General features: G+C 62.9%; 1 protein-coding gene across 2 annotated transcripts in view; it reads right to left on the minus strand.

Moving 5' to 3' along the window:
• SLC67A1 (solute carrier family 67 member 1) overlaps window positions 1–17,980 on the minus strand; it is a 23,248-nt gene extending 5,268 nt beyond the window's left edge. The window contains exons 1-8 of one of the 2 annotated variants that reach the window (XM_019667307.1): window positions 17,879–17,980; window positions 16,753–16,941; window positions 13,007–13,104; window positions 12,142–12,212; window positions 11,613–11,745; window positions 3,322–3,440; window positions 2,339–2,446; window positions 1,154–1,254 (exon numbers count right to left, since the gene is read on the minus strand). In XM_019667307.1, coding sequence (XP_019522852.1) covers window positions 1,154–1,254; window positions 2,339–2,446; window positions 3,322–3,440; window positions 11,613–11,745; window positions 12,142–12,212; window positions 13,007–13,104; window positions 16,753–16,896 — 774 coding nt within the window. In that variant the 5' untranslated portion in view covers window positions 16,897–16,941; window positions 17,879–17,980. Of the gene's footprint in view, window positions 1–1,153; window positions 1,255–2,338; window positions 2,447–3,321; window positions 3,441–11,612; window positions 11,746–12,141; window positions 12,303–13,006; window positions 13,105–16,752; window positions 16,942–17,878 lie in introns of both variants that reach the window. The other variant, XM_019667306.1, reaches the window with a different exon arrangement.
• Between the last annotated feature and the right edge of the window lie 3,059 nt (window positions 17,981–21,039).

The raw sequence follows: 21,039 nt of genomic DNA on the forward strand, positions 1-21,039 counted from the left end.
GAGACCAGCCCTTCCCTGACGGGGGTTCAGGAAGGTGCCTGAGGAAGGCGGCTTCAGGCCTGTCTCTGCTCCCAAGCCCCCGCCCTCCGCCACAGCTCGGGGCCTCAGCTGCACCCCCATCCCGGCTGGATTGCGGGCCCGGGGGTCTGGCACACCCCGCTCCTCTGCAAGCTCCCTCCGTTCTCTCCGAAGGTCCTCCTCCCGGTCCCCAGCCTCCTTGTCCCATCCTGCTGCTTTCCCCATCCCCAGGTGACGGCCACCGTTGCTACAGATGTCTGGGGTAGGGTCACCTATGTCCCCAACTAGGCCAGAGGCTACCTGTGTCTGTCCCTCAGGGTCTCGAGGGGGCTGCTGGTTTCAGCCGGGAGACAGGCTTGGTCTCCTGGGCCCGGGGGGCAGCCGTTTAGAACAAGGCTTTAGCGGCCCCAACTTCGGAATGTTATTATTATTGTTGTTGTTTTTGTTTCTCTTCCCTCCAGCGTGCCCTGGCCTCACCCACAGAGCTGAGGCCTTCTCCGCCCACGGAGGGCTGGGGCGGGCCCCTCCCAGGGGAGGCTATTTTAACCCCTGGGCTTATGCCAGTCTGGGGCCAGAGGCATGGGAGGCAGATGGCTGGGAGGTGCCAGGAATGCCACATGCTTCCGGAGAGGTAGAGAGCCCCCCCACCCCCTGCTCAGGCACGTCCCAAAATAGCCCCTCTGGAGCTCGGCTGTCAGGCAGACATCTCGGGCGGTGGTGGCGGCAGCACCTGTCCCCACCACCCTGGGCCTGGGCCAGATGTCCAGGAGGAGCTGGGACGGCTGGGCTTGGGCAGGGCTGGCCCTGGGCCTGGGGGCTGAGGGCCCTGGGGGCTGGCCGACAGGATGCCCCAAACTGCTTCTAGAGCACCTCCTGACCCCTGGCCAGTCTCAGGGCCTCCCACAGTGACAGCAGGATATCAGAGAGCGTCACGCACCATCTTGGCTCATTTAATCAGCACAGTGACCCCACGAAGGCGGGCGGGCGGGCGGGCTGGGAGACGCACGAGGGAGTGGAAGGTGAGGGTTCAGAGCCCGGGGAGCCCGGCGAGGCCGGAGGCGGGAGAGCAGCATGGGGCGCGCTGCCGAGAAGCCTGGCCCACCCCGCGAGCCCTGTGCGCCCGGCACTCACTCACCATCAGCAGAAGCCCGAAGAAGGACAGGAGGTAGCCGGACTGGGCGGGCTCCAGCCCGAAGAAGTCCATGCAGATGATGGAGAACATGACCATGAAGAGCCCTAGGCAGGGGAGGGGTCAGGGCTGCGGCTCGTGCCCAGCCCTCCCTCCTGTCAGCTGGGCAGGAGCCCAGGCTGGGCCGACCAGGGTACCAGGGGCCCTGGCCACAGAGACTGGCACAGAGAGGTGGTGCACGTGACACCAGCCGGACCAGGACCAGCCTTCCCTGTGTTTCGCCTGGTCCCTGGCACGGGACGCGCCGCCCCTTGGGGCTGCTGCAGACTCAGTTGGAAGGTGCTGGAAGCTACCTTTGGACAGGGTGGCGGGAGCCCAGGGCCATCCCGGATGAGGGCAGTTGAAAGACGGGGCTCCTAGGGCTCACGATGTGGGAGGGTTTGGCCCTAGGCCTACCAGGGGTCCTCAAAGGCCACTTTTACTGAAATTGGTGACGTGGTCCCAGGCTCCACGCCCCAGAGAGCCAGAGGAGGGGGCTGGCGAGGGCCTGGCCAGGAGCCCTTGTCCCAGCCTCCACCTCACACCCAAGGAGCTTCAGCACAGTAGTGCCGGGGCCGAGAGCTTCCTGCCTGGTGAAGGGCCAGCCCCTTAGTGCCAACGTGGGGGTGTGCGAGCTATGAAAGCTGCCTCACTGGCTGGACTCTGTGCTGTTCCCAGCATCCTGGTTAGAGGACCCAGCGGGGGTACTGCGGTGGCCACTGGGCACAACTGGCCACTGACGCCCTCAGGGTCCACCCGTCACCAGACGGCCAGGACACAGGAGTCGCCCCAGTGAGTCTTCACCTTCAGACTTCCTGTCAACGCCTCTCAGACTGTCCCAAGAGGATTTGGGAGCCACAGGCAGGACAGCTGGGGCTGTGCGCACAGTAGGAGTACACGGGCTTCGAGGGGGCCCTGAGCGGCTGGGAGGAGAGGGAGGGCCCGGGGGCAGCCACATCTGCACGAACCAGGGGGCTGTCTCCCTCTCTGGGACTGATGTGACTGCATGCAGCCCAGCTGAGGCTTGAAGAGAGGCAGGCGACACAGGGCAGACAGAAGGGGCAGTGCCCTGGCTGCGGACCTCTGCCCCCACAGCCCCGAATGCTTAGCTGCACTGGGCTCTGGACACCCGGCAGGCAGCCTGGGACTCACCTGAGGGGAAGCCGGAGATCACCTTGATGAGGAACACCGGCAGGACACCTGGCCGCAGCAGCAAGTGGATGATTGCCTTCAGGTCAAACAAGCTGGCCTTGGGTCCACCTGGGCATCCGGAAAGGCCCATCAGGCCTGCTCCTCACTCCTCACCCGCCTCAGCCTGGCTGCTGGGGGGCCAGGCCTATGTATCTGCAGGCGCTGCTCCCACCCCAGGTCCTCCCTCTCAACTCTTTCTGGATTGTTCCATCACAGCGACTGCTCAGGGGCCTCTTTGCCCCAGGATGGCTCCCAGGTGGGTCGATCCCAGAAAGTGCTCTCAGTCACTGGGCAGAGACACAGGGCCCTACTGTGCCAGGCACGCACTGGTTGGCCGGGATGCCCTGGAGGGGACCTCCCCCCGCCCCCCGCAGAGCCCTGATTTCTCATTAAGGGGCCCTGGAGGCACTCTGCACGACACCTCGGCACCCCGAGCTGTGCTTCTAAAGCCAACGCCCTCACGGCACCCTGTGCTCGAGGCCTTGGGGTCCTGGCTAATCCACCCCGCCCCCCCCCCGTGGTCCTCCCTGGGCCTCCCCAGGCCTCCCTGGCAACCCCTCCTAACGCCTCGCTGCCCTGGACTTCAGCCTGTCTCACTCCCACCTCCATGCATTCCATGGACAAGGGCCCTCCTCCATGACCACACTTAGCTTGGCTCAAATGGTGCTGGCACCCCCAAGGGGCTCAAGGAGAAAAGGAGGGCATGAGGGGCCCCTGAATTCCTCCCCGTGCCCCATGTGCCCATGGGACATGCACCCCCCGCAGTAGACAGGAAGCCTCTGTGGACGCTTTGGCACGCAGCGGTCTCAGCAGACTCTCAAAGAAGGGAGGGCCCGGGTGGAGGAGGCCCCCATTATTGGCTAGCGGGAGGGGAGGCCTCCTGTCTCACACCGGCGAGTATCTGGGAGCGTTGTGCCTGGTGGGGCGTGCCTGGGGGGACTTACCCGGTGGGGCAGCCTGGCCACGGGCGCTGGCCGCTTTGGTGCTGGCGGGGATGCAGGTGAAGCTGAGGGCGGCTCCTAGGAGGTTAGCCACAAAAGCTATGATGGCCGGACAGTGAATCCTGGGGGCGACAGTCATGTTCGCACAGGGTGTGGGTGCCACCTGCAGCGTCCCCCCACCTGCACCTTCAGTCACACTTAGGCCTTGACAGCTGAGAACAGTTCAAACCCCACCACCCACATCCCCACAGCCTGTGACCTGCAGGGCAGGGGCCGGGGCCCTTGGGGCACATTTATCAGGTGACAGATGAAGGAACAGATGAAGCTCTCGCCCCGCTGACCCTCACCCTGTGGCTGCGGCCCTCAGCGTTCACAGCGTGTGGGCCCCAGCGGCCTCTGAGGATGGGCGTTGGCAGGAGCCAGGATGCTGAGCCCTAGCAGGGCTGGGGCGGACTCTCCCAGGGGACGGAAAGCTCTCAGGCGCTGAGGGGTAGGACAGGCCCCCAGGGACAGGCCTGGCGTGTGTGAGCACGCGCATCCACTTCTCCCGGCCTGGGCAGGTGTGTCAGGGACCTGGGGACCCGCACTGAGCCCTGGGGACTGCTGGGGGCCCCGTGCCTTGGCTCCAAGTCATGTCTTCCGTGAAAGTGGAAGCAACGTGGGGGAGCTCCCCAGACGCCCCCTGGAAGAAGAGGACCCCCCCATTTTACAGAGGAGGAGACCGAGGCTCCCGGGCCCTCAGTCCTCTTCTTTCTGGTGGGGCTGGAGGGGCCTCCTGGGGTGGAAGGTGGCATCTAGAAAGCAACTGCTCCACCTTGGGGAGGGCTCCGCCTTGGTGACTTGGGTCTGGAGGGAGACACGGGCGGGCCGACAGGGAGCAGCACACCTTCCGGAAGGGGCTGGGGTGCTGGGCCTGGGGAGGGGCTTGGCCCCCTCCAAAACCAGGACACCGCCCTACGGCGGCCTTCAGCCTGCCGGTGTCACCACCAATGGCTGTGACTCAGGCTCTCCCATCAGCTTTCACTTCTAAGGGCGCCTTTCCTGCCATGAGTCACCCACGTGGAAGCTGGACCCTCACGCCACCCTTGACCCCTCTGGGCGGCACAGGCAGACCTTGGCCTCCAGCTCCAGGCAGGGCCGTCAACCTGTCACCACTGTGTCCTGAAGGCTGTCCCAGCCCCATCCCCAGGGGGAGATAAGGGGCCAAAAGGGAACGTTTACTGAGCCCGGCTGCTGAGGCCTCCTGGCCTGTGCACAGCAGAAACCTTTCCCCTTCGCAGCAGAGAAAACTCCTATCCATCCTGCAAAGGCCCTTCTCTCTGATGCCCCGGGGCTTCCTCCCTGGTGGGCACCCTGTCCTCTGACAAGGGCTCGCTCTTTCAGACGGCCCGTATCCAGCCCCTGAAGACAGGTGGGCCTGGGTGGAACCTTGTGCCGAGACCACAGTGGACATTAGACCGGGGAACAAATGTGTGAGCTGTTCACATGGACAACCAAAGGCCTGTCCCAGACCCCACCAGAGCCCCGAAATCTGGCCTGGCCAGGGCCTCAGGGCACAGACATGAGTGGGAGGCCAGTGTTCTGGGAGACACCCCTGCACCTCCAAACGCAGCCCTTGGCCCTCCACGGAGGTCAGAGAGGGCTTCCCCCACCCCTCCCCGCCACAGCTGCACCAGTGTACACAGATACGCAGGGCACACACACGTACACACACAAACACACAGGGCTCCCTGGGGAACCATGGGCTGCAAGGGCTCTGCTCCACGCAGGACCAGGGAAGCCAGTGGGGCCTAGAGCCTCGGCCGCCCCTCATTCCTCAGGCTGGGACCTGCCAGGGCTCACACAGCGGGTCAGTGGTGGAGTTGGCACTTGTCCAGCCTGCATGTGCCACTGGCCCATCTCTGCCCCACCCCCCCACCCGCCAACGCCCACTGCCCAGGAGGCTGGTGATTCAGGCTTTCCGACCACTGAGGATCCCAAACACAGGGGCCTCTCCGCTGACTGGCAGGCCAAAGGGTGAGAGGGTGCTGGACCCCAGAGTGGCCCCACAGCCCCCCTTCTAGCTGGCAGGAACTGATCCGTGACGTGAGTAGGGGACACACCGGCCCTGGCGGCTGGCCCCAGAGAAAAGGGCTCTTTCTTCATGACTCTGGCCTCAGAGGCCCCCATGTCACTGCTCGGGGTCGGCAGGGACAAAACCTGCTTTCTCTGCCAGATGCCCCGGAAATGTGGGGGAGCAGAGGCGGCACTTAGATGGCTATTTTGGGAGGCTGGTGACAAGCGAGGGGCTGGTGGCAGGGAGCCAGACCACTTCTCCTGGGATCTTGCCTGTCCCTTGCATGGTGGCCAGGGAACCCAAGGGGCCCAGGAACCCTGGGGGGCACCGGGAGGAGTAGGGGTGCCCTCCCCACTCAGAGCTCTCTCCGACTCCCCAGGACAGGAAATGGAAGAGAAAGGCAGCTTCAGTCACTGGACCTCTGCGCGGAGGGTCTTCTCAGCTGGGATGCCCTCCAGCCTCGTGCCCAAAGCTCGGGCGCCCCTCCCTGGGGGTTTTCTGCTCAGAGCACCCCCAGAGTCAGCCCCCCTGCTCTCCGATCCTGCCCTGGGGACCTTTGTGCCGCAGGATCGTGAGGGATGGGGCTCTGTGGCTCAATGGACCGTCTTCACAAATCAAGCAATGACCATGAGGACAGGCGCCATGTGGTATGTCTTTGTCCACCACCCCCATTTATTTTTGGCTGAATGGATGGACAGGGGGCTGGATGGATGGACTCATGGATGCCACCAAAGGGCATCTGAGTCCTTCTGTCCTTGTCTGTGGCTACCTTGATGGGTGATTTCCTTTCCTCAGATACAAATGGGGCTGAACTCAGGGATGCCACCCTCCCAGGACACCCTGACCCCCACCCACCCCAAGGCTGCACCAGTCACTGGGGGCTGCCTGGTTGTCCTGCAGCCCAGCCCACCGGCCGTGGTTCCTCGTGGCTGGTGGCCACCAGGGCTGCCTTTCATCCTGATCTCGAGGCCCAGAGCATGCCCATACGCCATTATCAGGAAGGCAGGGGCCTGGCCATCTGCCCACCCCTGTGGACTCTGATTGGGCCTCTCGGCCTGACCCATCCAGCTCCAAGGTGACGATTACTGATGGAGCTGGAGCGGCCCTTCCCACCTGCTAAGGCTCTGAGAGGTGAAAATATGTGGCCAAGGTCTCCTGGCCTGGCCGAGGTGGGGCTCCGGGCCTCCGAGGCTGTGTACCCCTCTCCCGTACAACCTGGAAAACCGGCTAGGGTCAGTTGGGACCCAGCTTCACGTGATGTCTGCATATGGGGGGCTCTAGAGAGTCGCCGGATGTCCAGCCTGGGGCTCAAGGTGGAAAAGTCGCCCTGCCCCACCTGCCCCACGCCCCAGCACAAACACTGTGGCTAGAACCACGGAATGGGACTCTCGTGGGACCACTCCTGACTCAGCCTCCCTCTGGCTTCCAGGTCCCAGGAAAGAACCTTAAAACCATGTCCAGCCTAACCCCTTTGCAGCCCTCTGTGTCCCCCAAGCACCTGATCCCCCCACTCCAACCACACAGGCCCCAAGCCCCTCCCTGCCTCTGCAGGGGCTTTCTCTCGGCCTGGAACACTGTCTGTCCCAGCCCCTCCTTGTCTGACTTCTTGTCTCAGGTTTACACTAAGGTCCCGGCCCCATTCTTCCAGCCCTTTTTGCCCTGATCATGTCCTTCCTAGCGCCTGGAACGGCCAGGCTCTGTCTGCAGGTCAGTCCATCCCTCACGGGCGGAGAGGCAGAAGCCTGGCTGGCGCTGTACGGCCTCAGCCACCGAGCCCCAGGTGGGGCAGGCAGCCTGGCTGATGGGTGAGTCACTCCTGTCCCAGAGCCGTTCAGGGCAGCCCCGAACGACTACTCATTAACTCCCAGAGGATGCTGGCGTGTCACCGGGCGGAAACCGCCCATCAGCAGGATAAGGGGTTCCTGTGCCTTCACCCCTGGGATAACGTCCTCAGGGAGGCCTGTGTCACCCGCCTCCTGATAAGAAGTACAGTGAATACCATCTGAGTCCCTGAGGGCCCGCCGGGCGCAGCTCGAGCTAAGGATCAGAGCCAGGCCACTCACCTGCCAGTTGGTGCCCAGGAGGGCTGGCAGCTGACACTGAGACCCAGCTTTGCCTGACCTGCAGGGTGGTCTATGGCTCAAGTTTTCCTAGGTCTATATAAGTGGCCACCTGATGGATGTCTGCCCAAATTCTAACCAGTTCTGGGGGACAGACCCCTTGGGTCCTGGGCGGCAGGACCCGCTGTACTCATGACTTGCTGTGGGGCCACACTGGGCTGGCCCTGGCCGGGCCCTGACCAGCCATCCAGCCCTGACAGAGGCAAGCTGCAGACCCCCAACGCCTGCTTGTTCTGCTTAAGGCCCTCTCAGCAGCAGTCCCAGGTCTAACTGAGCCCTCCTGCCATCTAGTTCAAGGCCCAGGGGTGTGCACCCTGCCCCTGCCCAGGCTGACACTAGGCATCCAAGAGCCCTGATGTCCGGGGCCAGCCTCTCCTGCCCAGAGCTGGACAACAGAGGGCCTTGGTGAGGTGCTGGGGCAGCCCCCAGCACTCAGGGGGCTGCACCAAAGACCCCGGACGCTAAGTGCAACCCTCAGGCCTGGTGTCTCTCCAGGTTCTGCCATGAGCAACATTTGACAGGGGGCTCCCCTCCTCAAATCTCCGAGACCCACCCCTGGGACATGACTCAGGTGGGCTGAGCAGGCTGGCACTGCCCACCTCGAGGCTCATGGCCCTCTTGGGATTAAGGTGTGACTGAGGCTTCCCCAGGTTGTGAGGTCCTGGGCTCAGGGCCATGAGTCACAGAGCCACCCCCCAACACACACACCTGCTAAGTGAGTCATGGGCCAGGTCTGGGACTCGGAGAGCCAGCCCTCCCAGCCCTGAGCTCTGGGCTGGGCCCAAACCAGTTACACCAGTGCCTGTGCCACAGCCAGGAGCTGCCAAGGCCACTTCCTCCCTCTACCCGCTCCCCAGTGTCGGGCAATGGAGTACAGCTGGGGCCTTTTGGGGATGGGGCACAGGGGGTGGGGAGGGCAGGGAGGCCAGGCATGGTGCTCGCCTTTGCCCTGGGGCAACAGGGTCCTGAAGCCCGCCATCCCTGGGCCTTGCACAAGGACCAGGAGCTCCATGGGGGAGCCCCACCTTCCATGGGAACTCAGTTTCCCCACCCATCAAAGGAAGTCCCAGGGATATAAAGTGCCTTGGATCTTGGGATGAAAGAGAGGCACTATGGAATGTTCTGGAAGGTGAGGGCAGGGGTGGAGGTGATCTTGGGAGCTGCTGAGAGTGAGAGGGGAGTAAGTGGTAGCTTCTGGGTCAGAGTGGGCTGGAGAAAAAGGCAAGCGATGATGAGACGGACCGTGACACAGGGCTGGTGAGTGGAGGCCAGCGTGTGTTGGTGAGTGAGTGAGTGAGTGCGTGAGTGTGAGTGTGTGTGTCCCTGACATAGGGCCCAGCCCTCACACCTCACAGCACCCCCTGGGAGCAAGCAAGTGCTGAAAGACCCATTTCATAGGTGAGAACACCTGGCGGGGTGAAGAAAGGTGCCCGTGGACCATGATAGCAGGTGACTGGGCTAGAAGGTGAAGCACCTGTCCAAAGGGCTGAGAAAGTCCTGGCGGGTGGGGCAGTCGGCGGGGCCTCCCCCTGCCCAGCCTCTCCTGTCCCTCCACCCTCTCCACGCCCCTGACCTTCCACCTCCCTCTGGGGAAACAGCCCTTTCTCTTGACCGTGACTTCCCTATCGTGACTCACCTACCGAGTCAGGTCCCTGCCTCTGCCCAGCACAAAAGGGAGGCAGGTCCCGACCAGGTGGAATCGGCGGTCGCTGTCGGCCTCGTAGGCGCGGTGAGCTCTCCCCGCCTGGACCCACATGCCCCTCGGCTTCTAAACTGTCCTCGCGGATTTCCTTCCTTTCCCGCCCTTATCATCCCTCCTCTTTGACCACCCCCGACCCCGGCCATGAAGCAAGCCAGCTCGCAGGGCTTAGAAATCAGCCTCGAGGACGCAGCCCAGCTGTCCCCCAGCTCAGACCCCCTTGCCCAGCCGCCTGTTCCCTTGGGCACCTAAGGGCCACCAGACTCAGCCCCAATGGAGACCCGACTCCCACTGGTGCCCCATGATGCTCAGATCTCAGCAAGGTCCATGGCTCCCCTAGGGCCAATCTGCATCAGGAATGGCCTTGAGTTTACACCTGCATCCCCCCATTAGTAAAGCCAAGCCAGAGCCTGCCCCTCCCCCCACGGCCACCCCTGGTCCGGCCGCCATCCTGTCTGGCCTAGACCAGGGCCAGGGCCGTAGCCAGCTCGCTGGTCTCCCTGCAGTGGCCTCACCTCCCACATTCTCAACACAGCAGCTAGGCTATACCTGCCCAGGGCTTCACGGGCGAGCCCCCGCCGTCCACTCCCTGCTCCCCCACTCCAGCCTGAGTCCTGCAGGACAGGCCCTCCTGTCTCCCCCTCACCTCCTTGAGGTCAGGTGACCACCTGTCTTCGTGGCCCCCAATCCTGCTGTATTATTACTCTCACACCATGCAGTTCAACCAGCCCTGAGCTCTGGGCTGGGCCCAAACCAGTTACACCAGTGCCTGTGCCACAGCTGGGTCTGTCCTGTTCGACGCTGTTCCCAAGAACCCGACGCCAGGGGCACTTAGATGGTCAATAAACGCGGTGAGGAAACGTGAGCAAAGGGGTCTGCCCTCCTGCCCAAGGCGCTCAGCAGAAGAGGGCTCCGGAAACCCAGGCTCTGATGACAATGCTGGGGTGGGAGGCGGGAGCCTGCGGCTGGAGACCGCTCTCCAGAGACTGGAGGTGTCGCGTGACAAGGCCACCATGCCCTCTGTCCTCCAATCCCTGGGGCTCAGCCATTCACCACTATTGGGGTTTGTCTGGGGGTACTCGAAGAGTGTGGGGAAACTGAGCCCCCCAGAGGCCCAGGGCCTGGCATAGGGTCTTTCAAGATTAGAGAACCTGGTGTCAACAGAGGTTCTGGCCCGATGGCGAGCGGCACCCCTGCCATCGTGTGTGTGTGTGTGTGTGTGTGTGTGTGTGTGTGTGTGTGTGCATACGCGCACGTGGTAGTTGTGTGTGTGTAGTTCAGACACCAGGAAGGCTCCTCCCTGAAGGGAGTCCCAGGGCAGCTCGCCCAGGCCTGTGTGGGGTCAGGGTGGGTAGTTCACCACCTGGCACAGGGCCTCTGGTCAGGGAGCAAAGAAGGGTCTCCACCCACTGCATCACCCAGCCCAGAACGAAAGGCTTGGGCCAGAATGAAGGTCAGGTGCAAAGTCCACCTTTATGTAGAAAGCCAATTTCCAGTGGGTGTTGGGGAGCTTCTGGAGAGGGAGACATGGGGGTGGGGAAGCGTGGGGAGGGGCTGGTCTCCCAGGAGCGGAAGGGAGGTCCCCCTCCCTAGCCAGCCAGGGTGGGCCTCTCTGGGGCCAGGTGTCCTGGGTCCAAGGTTAATCTTTTCCCCCAGAAGGCACGCCCAGGGACACCGGTACAGCCAGCTCTGTGCAGCCCCCCACTGGGTCAGGAGCCTTGGGATGGGCCCCCCCTGTGGACCACTGTGTGGGAGCTGCCTGCTGGGCTCTCAGGGCACCGGGCAAGAGCTGAGTCCTGCAGGCCAGGGTCTGGGGACTGGGAAGGCCTCGGGTCTCCGGGTGTGCAAAGCTGGTGTGTGTGTGTGTGTGTGTGTGTGTGTGTGTGTGTGTGTAGGGGCGACAGAGGCCTTTATTTCACATATACTAGCTATTACACTGCCTGCATACTGTTCTGGCCCCTCCAGAGGCTCAGACCTGGTTGCAGGCAGCGTCCCCATCGCAGAGCAAGTGCCGGCGTCCCCCTCCCCCACCGCCTGCCGTCAGGTTTCCTTTAGGAAATTAGGTTTCCTAATTTCAGTCCGGCCGGAGCTTGCCAGGCAGGTCGCCCCAGCTTGGGACTGCCCTGGGACGAGCGGCCTGACCCAACCTGCGTCCGTGGGATTGCAGCGCGGGGCTACGGCGCCCTCTGCCGGACGCTCCGCCCCTCCAGCCCTTCCCACCAGGCAGGTAAACCTGCGCCAGACCCAACCTGCTCTGCGTGCAAACGAGGAAACCGAGGCCGGGAGAAGCGGCCGGGATGGGCCGAAGGCCTGGAGCGCGGCGACGGCGCGGAACCGACTCCGCCTCGGCCATCCTGACCGGTACTCCCACCGCCCTCGCCGTCCCGCCCTCCGGCGGGTCCCTGCCCCGACCACTTACCCGCACGCGGCGCTCAGGGTCCCCCCGAGCAGGGAGCCGAGGATCGTGCCGAGGCCAAAACACAGGCCGAGCCGGCTCAGGGCCGCGGGGCGCTCCTCGGGCGTAGACAGGTCGGTGATGACCATCTGGGCGGCTGGGGAGGGGTGCGGGGGCTGAGCGGGGCAGACCTCTCGCTGACCCCGAAGAGGCCCGGCCACGCCCACACATCACCTCTGCACCCCTCGGCCCCCAGGCCACGCCCCCATACACCCCCTGAAACCCAGACCTGCCCCCACAGGCCACCCAACACCACTCCTCCCCTCTGATCTGCCGTCCCCACTCACCCCGTCAGGCCACGCTCTCACAGCACCCCTTCTCAGGTCCCAGAAATGCGAGGTGACCTCGTCCCGCCCCCTCTGGCTCAGGTCACGCCCCATATCAACCCTTCCCCACTTCTCTCCTGCCCTCCGCTCCGCCCAGGCTCCCTGGACAGGCCCCCAGCCCTACCCCCGTCCTCCCGCAGGCCTGAGGGTGCCCTGCCCGGTCTTACTTGGCATCGTGTGCATGAGCGCGGCGGGCAGGCGCGAGGCGAAGAGTAAGGCGACGCCGGGCAGGGCCGGGCTGCAGGAGGCCGCCAGGAGCAGGTAGAGTGCAGAGGACGCCAGGGACGATATGGTGAACGCGGCCCGCGCCCCGCGCTGGTCTGCAAACCTGGGGGCACCGCACCCCTGACCCTCACAGATGTGGGGCAGAGGCCCCCCTCCTCTGTCCCCACCCCCACCCCCTGGGACTGCCTGGAGCCAGGCCAACGTGCTCCCACCCACAGGGCTGATCAGGGAGACCCTGTGCTGCGAGGGTTGGGGAGACAGCCTGGGCCTGGGCCCTCCTTAGGCTGCTGGGCCACCCACCCTGCTTCCAGCCTCAGCTCCTGCACCCTTCCAATGGGGCAGCTTTCAGTGACGCGGGTGTCACTCCCTATGAGGAGAACTTGTGGGATCTGAAGGGACCAAAGGGACATGCACGTGTTACAGAGCACGTGTCCCAGGTTCGCACCCTTCTCCCTCTGCTCTGGGCAGAGGCTGGGAACCCCTCCCTGAGCCCCTGCGGTGTCTGGTTTTACTGTGTCTGCAGTGCCCAGAACTGACTTTTCCAGAAAAGTTGCTGGTGGGGTCCCCAGCTCAGCAGGGCTGGGCCTTTACAGCCATGAGAGTTTCATCAAGTAAATCCTCTCTGACCACAAACCAGAATGAGTGGAACTTCTGGGTGGGACACCCTGGGAGCTGGGGCTCCTCCCACCCTGAAAGGCACTGAAGTTCTTCTGGGCCTCGAGGTGCCATCACCCTAACGGGGCCCATGTGAGGTTGGGAACCTGGCCTGACCCAGCCGGGGACCTCTGAGGGGCATGCCCATTGTACCTGCCGAACACGGGCCCGCCCAGCAGCTGAAGCACACCAAAGGTGGTCTGCAGGTAGCCAAAGGTGACAGAATCCAGGCCCAGGATCCGGGACAGGTACTGAAACACAGTAGGGGTCCTTGGGAAGGGTCTGGGAAGGACCCCAGGGTCCGGACTTGGGGGTCCTCCGTGGGCATGTCCCTGCCATCTCACAGTGTGCCTGCGCCCTTCTACTCAGTGCTCATCTTGGAGGGGTCCTCTGGGTCCAAGCTTCAGGGAGGGCTGTGCTCAGTGGAAGCAGCTACTGGCCCCCTTACCCCTGTGGGGTACACCTCATATGGATGAGGGAAGGCACCCAATCCCCACCATTTTGGTTTTGTTCACTTAAAGTCCGTGGTGATGGTAGCATCTCCACGTCAACAGGAGGTTGTCCCAAAGTGTCCCTTTCCCAGCAGGATGCAGGCCTGCCCTCTACTGGGAGACCCTCCTGAGGGATGCACATCGGGGAGCAAAATGCAGTGACCAGTGCCCCTCCAGTGAACCCCAGGAGGCATGGGGACCCAGGTCTCTTGTCCTAGCCTCACTTCAGTACTCCGGAGGTTGCTGTTTCCCCAACCCTGGCCTCTGAGTTCCTGACCCCTCCCTTTAGTGATCCCACTTATGATGGGTTAAATTGCGTCCCCCCACACCCCAAAGATATGTTGAAGTTCTCACCTTCAGTACTCAGAATGTGACCTGATTTGGAAACTGAGTCTTTCTGGAGGTAATCACGTTAAGTTACAGAGAGGTCATAGGGTGGGCCCTGATCCCGTGTGACTGGGGTCCTTGTGTAAAGGGGGAATTCTGACACACACACACACACACACAGGCAGAGACCGGGATATGTGGCCACAACTGGGGTTGTCTGGGGCCAGCAGAAGCTGGAGGAGGCAGGACACATGTGCCCCTACACGCTTCACAGGGAAGATCGTAGCACGTGTGTTTGGACTTCTGGCCTCCAGAGCTGTGAGACAATGAACTTCTGTTGCTCTAAGCCACTCAGGTTTGGTGCTTTGTCATGGCTGCCCCAGGAAATGAACGCACAGCGTCCTGCACTCTCCCTAAGCAGTCTGGGACAACCACTGCTTCCCTTCTCTCATGCGTGTGCACACTGCTGAGCCCAGGGCTGTGGCCTTCCGTCGCCTCCTTCCCTGTCCCTCCCCTAACGTGGGTAGCCTGGGCAGCAGAGCCCGGCTGGGGACGCTGGGAGCCTGGCTGTCGGACAGGTGTCTCTGTGGACTTGACAGTCATCACACATTCATTCCCCTAGTGAGTCTGTTCTCTCTCCTCTATCCCCCTCGTCACATCCAAGCCTCTGGCCTCTTCCAGGGCAGGGCTCTGAAAGGTGTCTCTCTGCCTGCCTCCTCTCTCATTAGAGGGTGCACCCTTGCTGTTCCCCACATCCCCATCCTGGCGGCTTTCTCTACACCCCTCCACCCCTCCACTCCCTTTTGCTACCTTTGCAGCAGACCCCTAAGAAGAGCTGCCCGCCTCCCCTTCCCCTCCTTCACCCCTCCCCTGTCAGGCACTCCCCTTCCCCTTCCCAGAGGTCACCCCGACCTCCTGCTCCCCCAAGTGCTCAGCTTCCATGCTCCTCACGCTTACAAGGCTGCCTCGGGGCTCCCCCCTCCACCTCGATCCTATCTGCCATGGACCTTCCGGCTTTTCCCTGCAAACCTGGCGGGAATACCGTGTTCAGTGGGAGCCTGACTGCGCTCTGCCAGTGGCACAGAGTGACACCTGCCCCCGTCTCTTTGTCCTAAAGGGCCCCTGCCCCTCCACTCAGTGTCTCAAAGCATCCGAACTCAGCGGGTCCAGAGCTGGCTCCTGGTCTCCCCGCAAGACGGGTCTCTGCTCCGCTGCTGACGCCTCCACCCCCGCTCGGGGCCATCCTGACTCCCCTCTTTCTCACATGGCTGACCAATCCACCAGCCACTCCAAAGGCTCCGCCTTTGCCCCAGAGCCCCTCTCAGCTGTCCTGCCGCCACCCCACTGCACGGCCTTCCTGGGAACCCGGTGTCCCCTCTGGCCTCAGCTCCTCCTCGTCCCTCTTCCCCAGCCCTGGCCTCATTACTGCCCCAGGGCCTTTACACTGGCTAGGCTCACTCCTGGATCCTTTCAGCCTTGGCTCTGGGAGGCCTTCCTGACCCCAAACCTGCCCTGCGTCCTCAGGCACTCCCAGCCCCCCGCCCCCCATTGCCTTTCCGCAGCCCGGTTTACCTAGTATTGTTTACTGTTGGTGGGCATCACAGTCCCCGCCACACACACACCACAGCGGGCTGCCAGCTGCAGGGGCAGCTTGTTCAGTCCACGCTGCGCTCTGCTCTGCTGTGTTCAGAGTTCTGAGAACGGGTGCACATAGTAGGTGCTCAGTGCTCATTGCTGAACAAATACGCGCCCCTCCAGTGTGTGTGGGGGGTGCCCCAGCTCTGTGCCCAGCTCAGGGGTCGGCCAACTGCGGCTCACAAACCACATGCGGCTCTTCAGGTCCGTACATGTGGCTCTGAAGTAAAATTGAAAATGAAAATAAAACTATCATAGTTTCATTTATAAAATTTTTAAAGGATATTATTCACATAGTGGTGATTTCATTTGTTGTATGGCTTTCGAATGATTTTTAAATTGTTGTGAGGGACAGGATTGGCTCTTCCGTCTCAAAAGTTTGCCGACCCCTGGCCCAGCTCTTCTAAGGCTGTAACTGTTCACTCATCACTCTCCACACCAACCCTCTGAGGGAGGGATGGCTGGGACCCATTTTGTGATGAGGACAGCGAGGCGCCTGCCCAGGCCGCCCGACTGCTGAGGAACGGAGTCGGCCTTGGACCAGGCCACTGGGGGGTAGTCAGCTGGGCTTGGGGGTGGGAGGGGCCAGGTTGGGCTCATGGGCTGGCGGGGAGCCTCTCACAGGCACCCCCTCCCCCCAGGTCCCCAGGCCCAGGCTGCTCAGGAGAGTCTCCTGGGGAACTTTTCAAAGTGCCTCGGCTCCACTCAGACCAGACAGGAAAGGATCTCGGGGGCTCTGGCACCTCCAAATCTCCCTGGGAGGGTGACAGCGAGTGTGCCAGCTCCACGAGGGTTTGCGTGAAACACACGCGTACAGGTAATGTCTGGCTGGTGGGCGGCCTGTAACAGGAGGCACAGTGGCCACATAACCAACTGCCTCCATGGCTGCGCAGTTTCAGACCAGGAGAGGCAGCAGGGAATGAATGAGATGGAGCAAGTCCTTCCCTCCCGTCCCGGCAAGGCAGACAGAAATAACCTAACACTTAGGATGGATGTGGGCTGTGGACAAGCTGCCGGAGGGCTGACCAACCAGGACCAGGGGTGAGGGGGCGCCGTTGTGGTACCAGGCAGGTGTCGGGAGGACCTGAGCAGAGCAGAGGCCTGAGTGCAGCTAGGAAGTGAGCTGGGGTGGGGGTGGGGGTGGGGTGGATCAATAGGGCAAAGGCTCCAAGTGGGGCAGGAGCAACAGAACTAGGAGAGCTGGTGGAACGGGTGCTGCCAGGAGGGCCGTGTGGCGTGGGGGTGGCTTTCTACAGCCAGAGTCCAGGACAGGCTGATGGAGGGTCAAGAGGCACAGTCGCTTGGTCCTTTAACTTGCTTAGCTTCAGTGTGGCAAAGAGCCCCCAGTGAGAGGGGTCCCACCCCAGCCCCCTGCCATTGCATGGATGATGAGAGGGACAGTGACGGCAAGCTGGCGGCCAGGCTGCCTGGGGCGGAGGCACTCACCGGTATGATGGAGAATTGCATGAAGAGGCAGGTGAGCTCCAGGGCAGTCAGCGTGTAGGTGAGTAGGAGGACCCAGGGCCGGCCCAGAGGACCCATCCCGGCAGGGGACTGACCCTGGCCCCTGGGGGCCCCAGCTCCTGGCATCTGGGCAGGTGCTGCAGGAGACCTTGCAAGGATCCAAGCAGGAAGCTGCAGGGACAGATAGGGGGCAAAAGTCCTGTTGTGCAGGGGGAGGGTGCTGCGTCACCGGGCAGGAGGCTAGTGGCGCCCGCCTGTCCTCTCGGCCCACACAGGGCCTGCAGGAGGGGACAGCGCTGCAGGACGCCCAAGCGGGCCCTCCAGCTCCCTGCTGTAAGACCTGGGGCCAGTCTTGCCCTTGGAGAACGTGGCAGGTGGTCCTCTCCCCTCACAACTGATAACTCCAGATGTCTGGGCACACAGCCCCCGTGGAACTGGAGACGGGCCCTCTCTGCACATGCCTTACACAGGAAGGCACTGGCACCCCATCTTTAGAGGGCGACAAGCTCTAGAGTGGTTGTTGACCTCACCTCAGGTAGGTGCCTCCTGAGGGTGTGTGGCTGATTTGGGTCCCTGTGCTGGGGGGGGGCCCTCCTCAGGCCCACAGTGCACCGCCCCGCTCCCCACTATGGAGCAGCTTTTAGTGGGGGGCCCACCTACCCATCTGCCCCAGCCAGAGCCTGCGGGGGCTTCTGCAATGGCCTGGAGATGGGGTGGGGGACACAGCTCAGCCTCCCAGGCCCCCCAGGCAGGGCAGGTCTGCCTCACCTGCAGCAGGACCCTGTCTGCTCCCCACACCCGAATCAGCTGGAACCAGATTTGTGGAGGCCTCCACAAAGTCTTGCCAAATTAACACCGGACTGTGTTTTGAATGAATTAATGAACAGGGTGGCCTTCAGAGCCCGGGGCCCGAGGTGGGGTAGGGGACGAAAGCAAAGAGGAGACCCTGGGCTTTGCCCAACCGCCTTCCCCATGTCGGGGTGCAGGGAGGCTGCGGGGAGCAGGCAGAGGTTGATAGCTGCAGGTCAGGGGCACCTGGCTAGGCAGGGGCTGGGCGCGGCGCGGGGCGCGTGTCAGGGGCTGCCCTGGCCCAGGTGAGCTCCGGTACCTGCTTTCACAGGGCTCAGCTTGGGCACGGGTCCGGTGGGGAGAGCCCTCCTGGGGTGACTTAGCGCTGGCGCTTCCGGGACTGGGCTCCGGGCCCCACCCTCTGGGAGTGACAGAAGACTTTGGTCCTCTCGGAAGGACTCAGACCCCGCCCCCTCGCCCGCGCGCGCAGCCTCCTCGCTCATTGGCCGAGCCCCACACGCCCCCGGCGGGCCCCGCCCCGCGGCCGGGGCACCCCAAGCCCCCTCTTATGTCTCTGGCCTGACTTTGCCCAGACTCTCCTGCACCCCCATTTCTCCCAGGTCGGACCTAGAGTGGGGAGGGGCAGGAGCAGAGAGACAGAGACTGGGGACAGGGGCTGAGAAGGATAGGAGGGCAATGGGGTGGAGGCAAGGGAAGGGGTTAGGAGGAGCCCCAGAGACCTAGAGGAGGGGCGGGGAGACGGGGGCGTTACTGGGGACCTCACCCGCAAACCTGGAGGCTGCTGGGAGTTACGGAGATGTCATTTCGGTGACCCCGCCTCCTTGGGTTGGTGGCGGGTAGAGGTGTGCTTCCAACCACCGGGAGCCCCTGCTGGTGCTGGGGGGACACACGGACTCAGCTTCCGGCCAGGCAAAGTTCCCCCATTCAGGACCGCCACCCCTGCCCAGCAGCTCAGAGCCAGGCCACGGGCCCAAACGTCAAACCCGAAGTCTCCTCGGCCGTGTAACTACAGCTCAGCATCGCAGAAAACCCAGGGGCCTAGGAGCCTGAGACGTGGGGCAGACAGCCTCGGAGTCCCTCCCGCGGTGCCCAGGGAGGGATGGGAGGGCAGGCCACAATCCAGGCAGCGAAGGGCAGAGCCGGGGCGCCTAGGGACCGCTCTCCGTGCCTCTCAGGGCGGGAGCCATGGGCCCCAGGTCCGCAGGGGGAGTGGCTCCTGTCCCGCCTCTCTGTGTAGCGGACCTGTGTGCCAGAAAGGTTTGTTTGAATCCGAGGACAGGGTGCCCCGTTCTCTGACAATCAGAGATATTGAGGGGCGAGCGCCTAGAGCTGGGGCAGGTGACCCAGCGGGGGTTTCCCGGAAGGGCTGCACAGAGGGCTGGCCTGGGGAAAGGGCTGTGACAGCAGGCTTAGGGCGTCTTAGGTTCAGGACTCCTGGGGGAGGATTGGAGTCTCGGGGCCGTGCTGCGTGGGGGTGGGGGTGGGGGGGAAAGGGACCGTCCCCAGGGGGCTCCAGAGCCCCCAGGGCCTGTCAGACTCCCCGCCTGGCTGCTTCCTGCCCACCTGGCCAGGCGGCTGGAACATCAGTGGGCCCCCCCCTGGGTCCCCCCAGCAGATATTGGGGGATAAGGGTGTCCAGCCTGCCGAGGGGCAGGCAGGGGAGGCTAAGGGCCCTGGGGAGCTTGGGTGGACAGGAAGGGGCTGGTCACTCTCCTCTCCCTCCTGGGTCAAGCAGGGCCGATGGTGGTGTGAAACTGGTTGAAGCAGAAGCAATCAGATCTTGCCTAAGCATTTGTGTAAACAGGCTCAGTGAGGGCGGGGAGCTTCCTGGTCCTGAGGACGTGTGGGAAAAGTGCCCTAAGGGCTGGATGAGGAAGAAGCAGCACCCAGAACCCTGGAACCCCTAGACCAGGCATTCCATCTCCAGAGCAAGCGACTTTGGCCAATGTACTCACTTAGCTGCTCAGCAAATACTCTGCCCTCTCCCGGGACCCACAGCATCTGGGGCCCCTGAGAGAAGCCTGCTTGACACTGACAGACAGGCTGCTCCAGGCTGACTTGAGGAATCTGGGTGGGGCTGAGGAGAGGGGCTTCTTAGAAGAGGCAATGCCCACACCGAGTATTAAGGATGAACACAGACAGACTGGCCAGGTGTGGGAAGGGCACACCAGGCAGAGGGAACAGCATGCACAGAGCCCAAGCTTGGGGTGTTTAAAAGCCAAGAACCCTTGATGGGGCGGGGGTTAACGTGTGTAGTGGGGCGACGGGGCAGGAATTGAGTCTGGAGAGGGGCTGTGAGGCCCAGATCTCGGAGTATCTTGCAGGTCACAGTAAGGTCACAGTGGGAGAAACAGGGTGAGATGTGCTCTGAGGAGGGTCATCTGGCTCACGTGTGCTGGAGGGTGACAGCCCTCTGAGTGTCCCAGAGCTGGCCATACCCAAGGGGCCGGAGGGCGTCTGAACTGGTGATGGGTTGTGAAACAGGCAGCCTTGCTGAAACCGACAAACATTTATTGAGCACCTACTATGTGCCAGGCTCTGTGCCAGTTGCTTGGGATATTCGGCCCACGGAATTGACTGCCTTTGTGCAGCATGCCTGAGTGCCTGTGGGTGTGCACACACGTGTATGCATGTGTGTGTGCGCATGTGTGGGAGAGAGCAGATAATAGCCAGTACGTGTGACGCGTAAGTAAATGACACAGGGACTGAGCAGGCAGGCTTTGCTCTGCGGGCAGCAGCGCCATCGCGGGGTTCTGAGCTTGCACTGTGTTCCAGGAGGAACCTGTGGCTGATGTGCTCACCAGGGACTGAGGGGAGGGATAGCGAGCGGCGGCTTCTGCAGTCCCAGCAAGGGCACCATGGGCTTGGAGGGGAGGTGGCAGTGCAGGGTTCGAGGGGTGGGATTCTGCACTTCTGGAGAGGGAAGGAACAGCTGACAGGGTGCCCTGAGGAGTGGGGCGTGGGCCGGAGAGCACCTGCCATGTGGAGCTGCTGTCGTCTGTGAAGCAGCCTGGGGGGGCGAGAGGGGGACAGCAGAATGCCCTGGAGCTCCGTGCTTGAGTGGATGGGGACATGGGCCACATGGGTGCAGGCATGTGCAGGCTGGGCTGTGGTCTGAGCTGGAGGTATGAATTAGGGTGTCATTGGCCTCAGGACTGATCAAGATGAATCCAGGAGCGGGTCGATGAGGGGTTCCTTGGAAAGTGCTTGGAACAGTGCTTGTTACTCTTATTATTCCCTGAGGGCTCACCTCAAAAGTCACCTCTTGGGGCCCGCCAAGTGGCTCAGTTTGTTAAGAGTGCGAGCTCTGGGCCGGCCGAGTGGCGCGATGGTTAAGAACTCGCTTGGGATGCCAGAGGGCCCCGGTTCGGATCCCGCATGTGAGGGCCAGTGACACTGCCCTCCACAGCTAAGATGCTGAACAACGGCTCAACCTGGAGCTGGGCTGCCATGAGTCGC

Source organism: Hipposideros armiger, unplaced genomic scaffold, assembly GCF_001890085.2.
Source record: "Hipposideros armiger isolate ML-2016 unplaced genomic scaffold, ASM189008v1 scaffold_494, whole genome shotgun sequence".
Lineage (NCBI taxonomy): Eukaryota > Metazoa > Chordata > Mammalia > Chiroptera > Hipposideridae > Hipposideros > Hipposideros armiger.